Genomic DNA, 14,310 nt, shown 5'->3' on the forward strand with positions numbered 1-14,310 from the left:
AATAATCATCCACACATGCGTAGTAATCAGTCCCTAATCTAAGAGATTCACCAATTTCAAATCAAAGAACCCTAGGATAAGAAAAGGGGCGTAAAATTGGAGATTTAAGTAATTTAGGATTAGGTTTAGGGATTTTAGGTGAAAGCGGAGTGAAAGAGAGGAGAGAGACGAACCAGAGAAGTACCGCATGTGTGAACAACAATAATGACCCAAACGCATATGCATGTGATCTCGGCCGCACGTGTATGTGTTGAGGGTCAAATATTGCATATCAGACCTAGTTATTGCCTGGATCTATGAACATGGTACCGTTTAATTGCTCATCTTAATTGTGTTTATGATACAGGGTGTATGTACGAGCTTGGACTGAAACAAGGTGCTAAAAGCTGAGATTTGACCCTCTGAAGTCACTTAAGGCAAGCGACGGACTCCAGGGGACCAAGATCAACGGAATTACACGCCAGGGATCCACGGAAATCGCGAAACTAAAGCTCAAGCGGCCTGAAAGTCAGCCAGAATGCAAGATCACGAGGTTCCCACCACCCGTTCAGCTCAAAACTTTATACATGGCCAAGGGCCCACAAATTAACCGGACACGGTGAATTTCAACCTTCAGATCCCTTCAGAAGTGGCCCAACGGACAGATCAGCCCCTAAAATCTTGATTTGAGGCCCGCCTGTTATCTGGATATACTTAAATTTCATTATCAACGCCTTAAAGTAGATGAGGAAAAGGATGGATGGAACGGATTTCTCACAAAAATCTCAGTGGACCCCACTCAAGAGAATGCACGTGCACAATGTGCATGCACTCGCCGTGCACCGCTAGTGTCCCAATCGGTCAGCGTTACACTGACCGATATATTCTCAAATTTTCAAAAAGCTCCAGCGTCTTCACATTGCAGCTGCGATTCTGGCTTGTGGGCCCCACTAGACGCCCGGAGTGATGATCAAAGTCGTCCACTCGTTCCAAGGGTTAGCCAAAACCGACGCCTAGGTTTCCTTTCTCCTTCATGCAAGCATACGGGTGAAGATCTTAACCGCACGCAAGATGAACGGTAGCTCAGAAGATCGTATGGGCCACACCGATTCCAGTTCAAAAATAGTCCTTTTCGAGTGATTTTTCGAGTGCATTCCAATGAATGGATCGGATTGTCCTAAACACCTTGATCATAGGCCCACCGATCATGAAAACAGAGTTCTGAAAGCTTTGTTTCGCAACGGAGCTTGCGAAAAATTATGTTGGACGACCATCTGAACTGATCAGGACGATCCAAGCCGTCCATTCGTTCCAGAAGGGCGAACCGACCGTACAAAAGGAGTTCCTCCAAACCCATGCACACACACTCAGAAGAGTTTTGGTCAAATGCAGTCGGTCGGCTGAAGCCCAGATTTAGTGGGACACATCATCAGAAATCAAAAATACTCCATGTCTGACTGGAATGAAGCGAAGGAGTTGATGGACGGTATGGATTTATTCTCTGATGCCGATCAGGTGCTCCACCAAGCATCAGCGCAAGAGTCCTGTTTGTAGCCTGCGCGTGCCCGAGAAAAAAACGGCCGCTGTTGGCTGATTGTGTGATTCTGATAAGCTTCGGACCAGTAATCCAGACCGTTCATCTGAAAGCTACATAAAAACTATCCATAGGGACGATTTCGTTTTACAAAAACTAGGCCCAATGCAGATCAGATGCATTGTTTTTTTCTTCCCTGCTGCGTAAACCTTCTGCATGAAGTGCGGAACTTCACGACCGAGCTTCTCCTGCTTCCGCAGCCTAATACTTTAAGGACTCCACATCAGTTCCGGTGAGGGCTTTTGGTCTTTAAAAGGGAGCTTGGCCAACGTGAAGAAGGGAAAGACAGAAAAGACGGGGAGCAAGCTGGGAGCTTGGACGATTGTAAAGGAAAGAGAGGGAGAGAAGATACAGAGTTTTTGATGTGTTTTTGAAGGTTCTAATTCTTTTATTCATTTTTGAGAGATCAAGCCCAATCATGTCGGGCTAAACCTCTTAGCTAGGGCTAAGAGGTGAAGCTTGTAGTGAGATGGGAGACTCTATTTGTTGATTTAATTATTTAATTGTGAATTGAGCTTGATTGTGGTTTAATTATTAAGGGATGTTTTTAGTTTTTAATGGTCTATTGTGACTGAAATTATAATGGATCTGTGATAGCTTTGAGCATGTTCCTCTCCTTTTATGTTCATGACGTCAGGAAGCCCTATTGTTCACCATCGTCTCATGGGCATGGTCGGATGACGGTACCCTTCCTAACTTTCATGCATTGTTGATTGGTTGATAATTAGTTTAATCCTGTTGTTTACTTTGTCTCCTGGGCATGGTTAGATGATGGAATCCATTCTAATTCTTATACCTTTCATCTCTTGAAAACCAGATCAAGTCAGTTCAGTTTAAATTCAATAAATCTTGATGCAGGCATAAGATCTCCCTGATCCCTACAAGTGGATCCTCTGAATCCCTAGTTTCCTTCCTTTGAATTCCTTAAGTTAGTAGATAATTATTCCACAAATTATTCCTTAAATTCTATTTGGTTTAGATCACCTCTTAGTCTAGTTCTAGTTCTACTTGGTTTCAGACAACGTACAAGTTTCAATCCCTGTGGATTTGACCTCGGTCTTACCGAGTTTATTACTACATCACAACCCTATACTTGGGGAGTGAACAGATGGTCAGCCTATTACTGGACATTCAGCCCACCTGGATGTCTAGCAAGGTGCTGCTGTCCCAGCCCCCAAAACACCCCAAAATACAATCAGATATGTGCGTGGTGCTCTACCGAAGTTTCAGCCCTCCTGTAGGGCCAGATTCTGAAATTTTGCTGTGGGGAGGAGAATTACTGCAATAGATAATTGATTCGAAGTGTAGATGATGGGGTGAGATTAGAAGAAGGGATGGTAGAAGATGGGTAGTAGAGATGATGATGGATGGGGGTGAATCGGGATAGATGTGGCTTCACACCACGGTTGTTAACCCTTTGATGAAGGGAGGGTTTCGCACCCAATTAGGCTTCACAACTCAAAGAGTAGGAAAATGTGAAATTTTTATTAATCTTCAATCCATTAAAAAAGCTACAAGGGGTACCTATTTATAAGAAAACCCTATACCCCAAAATTTACGCCATGTACGCAACCTATTACTAGGCGATGAAGTAAACCAAAATAAAAACTAATCAAAGAAATCTAAAGCGTTCATGATGTTCTAAATAACATTAATAAGCAAAACCTAAAATATGAAATCAATCTAACTAGTGGGTTACGATCATGAGATCCCATGATGGGTTTTTCTTGACTAACGGGCTCACTTTTTTGAATCAAAACTTCGTCTTCTAGGTAGGAGGCCCTCCATGGACGTCGTCATCGATCCAGATCAATGGTGGGGCTCTCCTTCTTGCGTACGCGTATAGGGGGGGTGGCGTGAGTGCGCATGTGCGCGTGATGTCCCCATCACTATCTATGGGTTTAAGTAATCTTCAAGACAACATTGTATATGAGGTTTCACTTAACCATCACTACTTTCGAATCCATAATGAATGAAGAAGATCATTTTATGTCTACGGGAGTGTGTCTATATATATGAAGTGGTCTGAAGATCTTTTCTGATACTATCTCTATATATAGTCGACATCTTGTCCACTAGTAATGGTGCACAACTATTGATGATGACTAAATATATTGACTTTTCTCGAACTTTGAGATAAAAGATCTTAATGAAGGCCATTTTATTTTATGGATAAAAATCATTAGGAACTATCTCAAAAAATTCTTGGGCTTGTTTCAAGCTTCCTACATATAGAAGATTCAAAAGTTATTGAAATCGGAAAGCACCCAAGCTAGTGGCGTGTATGATAAGCGACCTATAGTTTTTTGGAGCCCATCGGCCAAATGCTATGTACAACCTCTTCTTGCCAATAAAAAATTTACAAGTTGATGTAAGCAGTGTTCATATTATCGGCGAGAAATCGATAATATCGCCGATAATATCGGTGTCACCGAAGTTACGACATCGAAACTCACTTCTTTCATTTCTCTTCCTAATATCGGCAAATTTTCGGCAAATTTATCATTTTTTTGTGAAAAATACAGTTGTCGGTGAGAAATTGTTGTAACTACCTACCCTGCCACGAGATAACTGTCGCAAATAACCCCTTTTTGACGCTGATAATATCGAGAGACTGCGTAAATACCCAAAAATAGAAAAAAAAAACCGGGAGGGGGGGGGGGGGGGATGGGAAAAAAGGGAAGAAGAGGGGAAACTTTTTGGATTTCGTACCTGTACAAGAGGATTGTTGATCATTTTTTTAAATAAATCATAAATTTCAAATGGAATGGCTTCTCAAAGGAGCGCAAATTAGATACTGATATCCAAATCGCTGCTGAACTGACGTCACCAAGCTTGCATGAAAAAAGTTAATGAGATAGATCTAAAGTTCAAGTTCAATTGGACCCCACCGTTCAAAACTTCTTAGGGGCCACAGAAGTTTCCGATCAAGCTTATATGTTTTTTTTCACTTCATCTATGTCTATGTTAACTTATGAATAGGTTGGATCTAAAATCTACATCATGGTGGGCCCTATAAATGTTTCAACGGTGGGTGTAACTGATCCCACGGTTTTCTGTGGTGGGTCCACTTAAACTTTAAATCTATCTCATTCTTTTTCTAATGCCATAAAATGATCTCTACAAATGGTTGGATGGTATGGATACAACGCATGCATGATGGTGGGGTCCACAAAGGTTGGCGACGTCACTTCAGTAGTGATTTGGCTACTGACCTTGTCAGTATCTAATCTGCGGTCTTTTATTAGGAGTGGATTAGTTGGTAGTGTGGTGTACGGGCCCATCATGATGTGTTATATTTTATGAGTATCGTACATTTATTTGCTGGATATAATTTTAGGGCATGAGCCAAAAAAATGAGGAAGATTCGCTTCTCAAGTGTACCACACCAAAGGAAACAATGGTGATTAAATGCCCACCATTAAAAACTTTGTAGGGCCCATTATAAACTTCCTAGAGCTATTGTAATGTTTTTTTACCATCCAATCTCTTGCTTAGGTCACACGGACTGGGATGAAGCGAAAACACAATTACCAACTTTCAGTGGGCCCCTGAGAAGTTTTTAATGGCAAGATTCAGTCAGTATTGTTTCCCTTGGTGTGTTCTACTTGAGATTTGGATCTACTTCATTTTTGAGACTATCCTAAAATGATATGGTGAAATGGATAAATGGAGTTGATTTCCCAAAAGGATTATAGTGGGCCCCACATGGTAATGATAACACCCACATGTATCGGGTAACATCTAATCCGCTCCCACGGCCTACCGATGCTTATAGCAAGTAGCTAGTGGACGGTGCTTTGTAGGACCCACCATGATGTCCGTATTTATCCATACCGTTCATTCATTTTTTTCAAATCATTTTAGGACATGAGCCAAAAAATTAGGCAGATCTAAATCTCATGTGGAGCACACCACATAAATCAGTGGTAATTGAATGCCCACCATTATAAAATAAAAATAAAATAAAATAAAATAAATTGCAGGTCATAAAAGTTTTGGATAAAGCTGATACTTGTTTTTTCCTTTCATCCAGGACTTTATGAGCTTATCAATAGGATGGATGGAAAATAAACATTATAGTGGGCCTTGGGAAGTATTTAATGGCGGGCTTTCAATCACCACTGTTTCTTATGGTGTGGTCCAATTGAGATGTGGATCAGTCATACCTTTTGGCCCAAGCCATAAATTAATTTTTAAAAACATATGAATGATGTAGATAAAACACATATATCTTGGCATTACTTAGACAAATCTAATGATCTGTCTCACCAATACACTGCATACATTAAGGTGGGCCTATAGTCAGATGCCACCCACATTCCTATCCCTAGAAAACTTGTCAAGGTCTACCATATTCTTTTATTGATCATCCAAACCGTTGATAAGGTGTCACAAACCATTGATCAAGGCCAAATCCTATTGGGTGAAGCCATGCCCACATGCTACACCTAATATGGTCTCATTGCTTAGATAAGGTGTCATTATTGGAGTGATTTCTTACGGCAGTGTATGCTTTTTGGGTCCTCATTAAATGAAAACTTTTTATGTAATATATTCTATTTATAATTTTTTATTCCTAAATATCCATATATGTGTATTTAGGCATGTCCTGAAGTTTCGCTGAAAAATTATACAATTTTTTCGATGTTTTCTCATTTTCCTTCACATTTCCGGTTATCTCCAATATTATCAGCGATAACGATATTATATCTTTATCTCCGGCCAGCGAAACTTGTAGCAATATCGACAACTCGAACACTGGATGCAAGTGCATCTCCACATTGGGGTAGGGTGGCCCACAAGGTGGGGTCTGTGAGATGCAAAACGGCTATAAGGTGAGTCAAACTACGGGACCTGTGAGATGCGGGGTAGCCTACGGAGAGATCTTGATCGATTTGCGTGAGAGGGCCTATATAAAGGGATATTCTGATGCTTTCCCAACAACTGTAGGTTTTCATACGTTAGACAGCACTCTCTGCATCAGTGGACCTCAGGACATTAGCCATCCATCTTTAACTTTGTGTGAAGGTCCCAAGATTATGTAGACCGCCAAATCCTACAGCTCACCTATGTAGGCCATCTTTCAATTAAATCAAGAAGCAACATACAAAATTTCCTAATTTTCATTACTCCCTTCACCAGCATCATCGCACAAATTTTCTTATTATTGGTTATCATGGCAAGATCCTCGGCAACAACCATTGGAGTAATGTTTGGAAAGATCGGTCCACTAATCAATTTAACTATCATCATCACATAGCACTTGCAACTGTTATAATTGTTATTGTCATCATCATTATCACTATCCTTATTATAGCCACAATCAAAGCAACATCATTGGCCACATCACTTTACAAGCCAAAAGAATAGATGTCTCCAATAGAATTAAAGCAGACAAATGAAGTATAGAAATGCTTGCTGTGTGTTTGCCATATGCAAATAAACCTCAATGAAAAATTCTACAAGATTGTTATTTTCCTGGGTATATTGAATCTCTCTCTCTCTCTCTCTCTCTCTCTCTCTCTCTCTCTCTCTCTCTCTCTCTCTATATATATATATATATATATATATATATATATATATAAAAACAATTACTTAGGATGGAATCAAGAATGGGGTTAAAAAAAATATATATAAAAAAGAAAAAAGAAAAAAGAAAAAAGAAAAGGATGGAATCAAGAATGGGGTTACCTGAAGTAGCCGAAGAGTAGCTCCAATTGGAGATGCCTACTAATAGCAGGGAACTTAGATCAAGATTTTAGAATGTGAAAGGAAGATAAAAGGAAGAACTAAAATATAACGATTGAGGTAGCGATGAAGGGCATGAAGGCTTGTTCACTTACTGAGGATGGAACCATAGATCAGAATGTACATTGAATTTGTAAAACTGAGCCCAAACAGAAAGGACAAGGTGGAGGGCGATCAAACTATGGATATGCATGTGGTTGAGTTTTCAATTTGTACAAGAAGTGTTCATAATTCAATCACACAGACCACTGCTCCACTAACTCCCATCTTTATGATATCAATATACATCCAGCCTTTTGAAAAGAAAAAACTCCCACCTGGAATTGAACATACCCTAACAGTTTCCTAGTCTATTGACAATATTCTTGGACCTTTTTTCAATTGAATTGGATCATTGTTCTCTTTATCTTCTCACATTTGCAGGCCCTATTAGACAGGATGGTATCCTCTTAAAAAGAAATATTTAGGGCCCACAGCGACCTGAAATACCAACATTCCGGATCGTTGAACCAAAGAATAATCTCGTGCAAACTGAAAACGTGAATCCAATGTATTGTAGGGGCTGACGATCATACAAGGCCAATTCTTTCTTCTAGATCGGTCGTTATTCATTGATTAGTTATATAATTCCAATCATCTCTTGAATGGACCCATTTCAAATGTTCCTCTACTTATAGTACATTCCCCAAAGAAGACGATTGTTAACCATAGATCAAAACCTTCAAAACAACTTTGGTTGCTTTCTTAGACACCATTTTTAGATTCATACATACAAGCACCTCTTATACCTCAAGCATAACAAAATAATACTTAGTTCACAGTCCTTTTTTTCTTTGAAGTCTTCAGTTAACGTACTCAAAGAAATCCAAATCTTCAGTAATGATTTCAATTAAAACGTCTAGAGAATAAATACCTAACCATACATTTATTATTTTCTTAGATTTTCCTGTCTAATTAACCTCATTATTCTATTAGGAAATTTAAAATGATAATAATAATAATAATAATAATAATAATAATAATCTGAACAAGTACAAGTCAGAGTCAAGGTGTTATTAATACAAGTACGTACTTTCATTAAAAATAATATGATGAATGGCACATCGGTCATTAAGGCATTAATGGTGATGATATAGGTAATGCAATGGGCTTCATAGCTTTTATTATTATTATTTTATTTTTATTTTAATTTTTAAATGGGCTTCATAGCTTAACCGTTCATTTCATTCTCCATCTTTTCCATCTCCACCGTCAAGTTTCGCATGTCCAAGGTGATCAAGACCGTTAATATATAGGCTTACAACTTACATGAGCCAGCGTCATCGAGTTTTACACGAGGTTTTTTTCCGCATGGCTTCCAATTATCACCGTGATTTTTGCGCTGTAGGCTGTCCATGTGGTGGACCATAAGAAAAACAGTTCTGATCATCTGGAAGATTGCCACCCATGCAATGGAGACATTAGAGGTGGGCAAGCAACCAGCCAGCAAGCCTTGTTATGGAGCGAAAGTAATAGCAAAACCTCCACTATTCGCATATTCTACATTTCAAACAAGGCCAAGTACTCTAAGCATCGTACTTTCCAAGCTGCGCATCTGCCATTAGATGGGTCACAGTCCAAATCCTAACCATTGATATAACTGTGGACTATTTTGCATTCTATCTATCCATTAGATGGCCATCAACTAGACAGACATCACCAACAGACCAATCTTCTGCGTCATCTTCGTCTTAAAATACGAGCCGTTTCGATTGAGGTACACTTGTGCCAAGTGAACAACATCAGTCCGCACGAGTATAGATAGCAATACACTCTAGCACAGCAAAGCAATAGAAATAAATAATGGCAGGCAGTCAGGTGCTCCATTTCGACGTGGCCGTATATGATAAGCAATTTCCGAGGCCCCACTCCTGCTACCTTAGTTTCCTCGAGCACTGATTGGTCGGGGACTGCCACGCTGGCACGAGATCCGACGATATGATTGGCCAGCGGTCGAACCCGACACGTAAGAATCTTGTTCCCTTACCCGCAGTGCAAATCCCCGAAATACATTCTATAACCCGCCTCGAAAGACCCGATAATCACTAAATTGCCATCGAAATTATCTCCTGTAGCTTGTGCGGGCATCTATCATTGTCAGATCAGCTGCAAAGTTGCATACTCCCCATGCACGAAAGCACACCAAGTACAAAACGCCCATTGGCTCGCAGTCGGACGTACCTTCTCTTCCTCTTCTCTCTGCCAGAGGGAGAAAGCGAGGGAGAGACCTATCCTTTCATCCTTCGCTTCTACCTATTTACTGGTGTATATACACACACCAATACATGTGTATATACGCTCTCTACCATACATTTATAACCTTCAAAACTCTTGCCGATGAAAGTAGAAGAAACCCATGCAGTAGAAATTCACTTCATGAAAGTTCATCAAAGTATAGTACTGAGAGAGAAACCCTAGCAAGTAACAGAGGTCTTTGTGAAAGAGAACTACTTTGATACTCTCGCAGAGTGTGATGGATGATATGACGGCTACTAAAAATTACTCAGAAATTTCCTACGTGGCAGATAAATAATTCAATTTGAGCAGTCCAAATTATGGGCACCAGTTTAGATGTATTATGAACAAAAAAAAAAATTTACACTTATTTAGTTAATGAAATATTGATTTCTGAACATTTATTGGACAGTCCGAGATGAAAATATATATCCAGTGATCTTATTTCAAAAAATAAGCATCCACGAGTCAGAGATTCGGATTGTTCAGCCAACCTGAATTTTATCTCACAACTTGGATGGTTTAATTTGGATTAATATACGCCATGTGTACCATTTCTGAGTGCTTGTGTATCAAGCATCGTTCGCTAACCAGAGTAGCAAATAACTCCCCTTTTAAAATCTATTCATCTAAAATAGGTAAGTTATGCATAGAACTTGGACCGTTTGCCAGCTTCTTTTAACCGTTTACTTGGGGTTTACACGTGTGGCCCACCTGACAACCCTATAAATCTAATCTAGATGTAGAATCTAGATACTTGGGTGGCCGAATGAGGGGTCCGGATCTCGCACCCGTGTGCATCTCTTCCACGAGTGAAGCAAGTGCACTGAGTAGTCCTCCGAATGAAATAATGGTCACATCCCTTTCTGTCAGAATAGTAGAACAGAAAAATCGCATGTGACGTGACCCAGGATTCGCACCAAGGGTATGCATATTGCACACGTATGTGTGAGTTCACACGACCACCCTTAAGACCTAATCGCATCTGATAGGGGTAAAACGGTAAAAGCACAATATGAGTCTGAACACAGGGAGAGACCTTTAAAAAAAACAAACCTAACCATAACCCTAATAAACTTTTGGGTTGATAGAAGAACATGTTTAAACTTGGCTTTTGAAGCCCTGGAGATTTGGGCTATGATTCTTGTGTGTGTTTCCTTGGTTTTCTTTTCGTTTTATGTGGAAAGAGCTGACTTGTTACCAAGGAAGTGTCAAATGAAGGAGTACCTTGGCATAGGAGTAGGCTAATGGGAGAGTGACAGCTTTGTAGCAGGCTTTCCTATGCTGAGGGGTGACGTGAAAAGAGAGAGAGAGAGAGAGAGAGAGAGAGAGAGAGAGAGAGAGAGAGAGAGAGAGAGAGAGAGAGAGAGAGAGAGGGAAGGAGGCGGTTTAGAAGTAACAAACAGCAGTAGGAATAAAGGCAGGCAAATAACAGAGAAAATGGCAATGTCATAAACCAAGGAAGGAAGAGAATGGAGATACAAGGGAGGGATAATTTCCTTACAATTGCATATTTACTAAAAACTCCTTATTACTTTCTAATACAACAGATCTGTTCATCTACCCTACAAACAAACAAAAGAAGGGAAAAAGAAATAAGAATTTTTTTCTTTTTTCTTTTTTTTAAAAAAAAAAAAAAAGGAAAAAGAAAACTCACCCAAGAAAGGAAATTCAACAAAGAAAAAGAGAAATACCCAAGTTAGTATTTGATAAGTTTAATATATAAAAAGCACATAAAAAATGATAAGGTTGTGTTGCCTTGTACTTGAATAATCTACCAGAGCAGCTGAATCTGGGCCTAAAACAGCAAAATGTTGTCATGTAAGTATCTAAAGAAAAATCTCTATAGATTTCTAACAGTTTCCATTACCATTTAGATGTAGAGAACAAACGAGGCCTTGGATAAGAGCAGAAGCAATTCACATCTCTTACTAAACAGAATAACAGACTTGAAAGTATACTTCCAGACCTAACAGCATAAATAAATAGAAAGATCTCATTGGATCTTAAATAAGATGCAAGAAAGAAGGAATAATATCATAATAATAATATAATAACTTTAATTATTTTAATAATAATAATAATACCTGTTGTTGGCATATTCAAAGAGGCGACCACGGCTGGAGAAGACGATGAGGGCTACCTCAGCATCACAAAGAACAGACAATTCGTAGGCCTTCTTGAGGAGGCCGTTGCGGCGCTTGCAGAAGGTAACCTGTCGGTTAGTCGTGTTCTCGATCCTCTTGATCTCGATCTTTCCACGGCCCATCTCTCCTTGTATCAGCGGCTATCCGTTCCCCAATTCGGAAAAGAAGATCGGAAATACGGAAGCCGAAACAAGCCACAAGAAAGAACAAAAATGGAGGGAGGATAGTTAAGATTAGAAAATTAGTTAGGCCTGAGTCGAGATCAAAACCAGAAAAGATCGATAGGGGTTGGTGGGATTAGAATAGCTACTTACATAAACTGAGAAGGGAAAGTTGTGGGGTAAAATATCAAAAAGAGGGGTGAGAATTTCTCTCTACTTTACTTTTTCTTGTTTTGGAGGGGGCTACAGTAGAGTGATGCAGAGAATAGAAGGGGATGGGTTTTGGAGAGATGAGTATTTATAGGCATTAAAACGACGGTCTATCAGTCACCTCTTACTCTCTCTGCAGAGATCGATAGGAAGGGCCTGTTATTTACTGAGGCCCTGCATTCATGAATGATGGAATGAGACTTTTGGAAGGAAAGCTATTATTTATGGGTGAATAAGACGTTGGGCTAAGTTGCACTCAAGCTAACATAGCAGAGGGGAGAGAGAGAGAGAGAGAGAGAGAGAGAGAGAGAGGATGTGGGTTTGGCACAATCCATAGTACTGTGGCAACTCTCTCGTTGTACATGTGGCATTAATGCACACCAGACATGGCCGTCCAAATTGTGGTCCCCATTATGGACAGTGGATAGTCAAGGGAAAAACTCTGATCGAATTACCTTGACCATCTGATTCTTCCATTGAATTTTGATTGCTGACGACTTCTGCTTCTGACGTACTGGACGATTACGATTGTCCAGTCAGTATGATTTTTTGTGTACTTATTCATGCGCGATGTGGTCTACGGTTTGGATCATCCCGATTGGTGTGATTGGATAACACGTGTATGGCAGATGAGTCACCATAGATTAGTATGTTCTGGAAAACGCACATTGCAGTCTAGAAAGTGGATAGTTTTCTTGTACAGCGACGAGTTGTACGGTCGTTAAGAATCAAAGTATGAATACTGAGATTACGGAACCATTTTGCACCATTTGCGATCATGATTAGGTGATCCAGTCCGTTGGTATGGTGGGAATTATCCCTGATAGAATATTACTCATTGTTGACGGAATATGGCCCAAAAATCGACCAGATTAGTTGACACTCCCCATCAGATCTGTGACACCATTATTTTTTCGTTCCCTAACCGTTTAATTCCAGGTCACCGATCCAAGGGTTATAATCGTCCAATCCGAGAGATATTTTTTGCATCTCCTAATAATTGAGGGTACCTTCAGATCAACAGTTGGGGCCGTCTCCTCTTAATATTTGGGAAGTGGATTCCACTGATCCTCTCAGCAGGACCTAGCCACTGGCGTGGGTGATCTATGGCCCCTATGATGTTTGTGTTTTATCCACGCTGTACATTCATTTTTCAAGCTTATTTTAGTGCATGGGCCCAAAAATGAAGTAGATTTAAATTTCAGGTGGACCACACCACTGGAAACATTGGTGATCGAATGGCTATGGTTAAAAACTTATTGGGACTACAAAAGTTTTGAATATTAATGTTTTCTCTTCCTTCTGGTCCGTGTGACCTAATCAATATGTTGGATGGTAAATAAACATGGGTCTAAGAAATTTTTAATGGTGGGCATTTAACTACCACGGTACGTTTTCATATGGTGTGTCAACATGAGATTTGAATCTTATTCAGTCTTTAAATCATACACTAAAATGATATGGCAAAATGAATGGAAGGCATGAATAAAAAACATACATTATGGTGGGCCGACAAAGCACAAACAATACCAGTTTACAATCATATTTGTAGGGCTGGTTCTTATATCTTGATGTGGGCTGAAATTCGCGAAGAATATGAAATCTCCCGATAAGTTAGTTCTCTCGTAATGATTGAAGATTAAGTTAGAATAAGTTTAGGGCTCCTATGTAAATTGAATTTAGAATGCATTGGATTTCAAGTCACAAATTAAGGTGTTTTTGAATCCTCAATTCCGTGTAGCAGCTTACAACTAGAACGAATTGGGATTCAAAAATAGAAATGCATTGAAATTTTGTAGTAAACTAAGTGCATGTTTGTTTTTCCAACTACTTTGGTAATAATGTAAGATAATTGGGTCATTATTATAACTTATTTTACAAATCTGCTACTGTTAGAGTAAGTTGACTGACAATGATGGTGATCGTATCTTGTCTTTTTTTTTTTCTTTTCTTTTTTTTAAAAAAGGTGGGCTCCACTGAAGTTCATTCATCAAAATCATGTACATCCATTCAGGTGGGCCCTTACAAAAAGGAATGGGACCACCTATCGTAAGCTACACAAAAGGAAACAACTGAGGAGAACGGGAGAGCAGTAAAGAGAACCAAGAACCCGGGGCTCGCCTATGGAAATGACGGGAAAAACAAAAGGAAAAACTGAATCACAACGTATCTTGTTGGTATTGATCAAATCAAA

The 14,310-nt window shown here is 39.6% G+C and overlaps 1 protein-coding gene across 4 annotated transcripts in view; it reads right to left on the bottom strand.

The window, feature by feature from the left end:
• LOC131240924 (agamous-like MADS-box protein MADS1) overlaps positions 1-12,336 on the bottom strand; it is a 91,310-nt gene extending 78,974 nt beyond the window's left edge. The window contains exons 1-3 of one of the 4 annotated variants that reach the window (XM_058239461.1): positions 12,060-12,336; positions 11,686-11,885; positions 7,268-7,306 (exon numbers count right to left, since the gene is read on the bottom strand). In XM_058239461.1, coding sequence (XP_058095444.1) covers positions 7,268-7,306; positions 11,686-11,867 — 221 coding nt within the window. In that variant the 5' untranslated portion in view covers positions 11,868-11,885; positions 12,060-12,336. Of the gene's footprint in view, positions 1-7,267; positions 7,307-11,685; positions 12,019-12,059 lie in introns of those variants that run through there. The other 3 variants (XM_058239462.1, XM_058239460.1, XM_058239463.1) reach the window with 3 other exon arrangements.
• Positions 12,337-14,310: the final 1,974 nt, after the last annotated feature.

This window comes from Magnolia sinica, chromosome 3 (assembly GCF_029962835.1).
Source record: "Magnolia sinica isolate HGM2019 chromosome 3, MsV1, whole genome shotgun sequence".
NCBI classification, from domain to species: domain Eukaryota; kingdom Viridiplantae; phylum Streptophyta; class Magnoliopsida; order Magnoliales; family Magnoliaceae; genus Magnolia; species Magnolia sinica.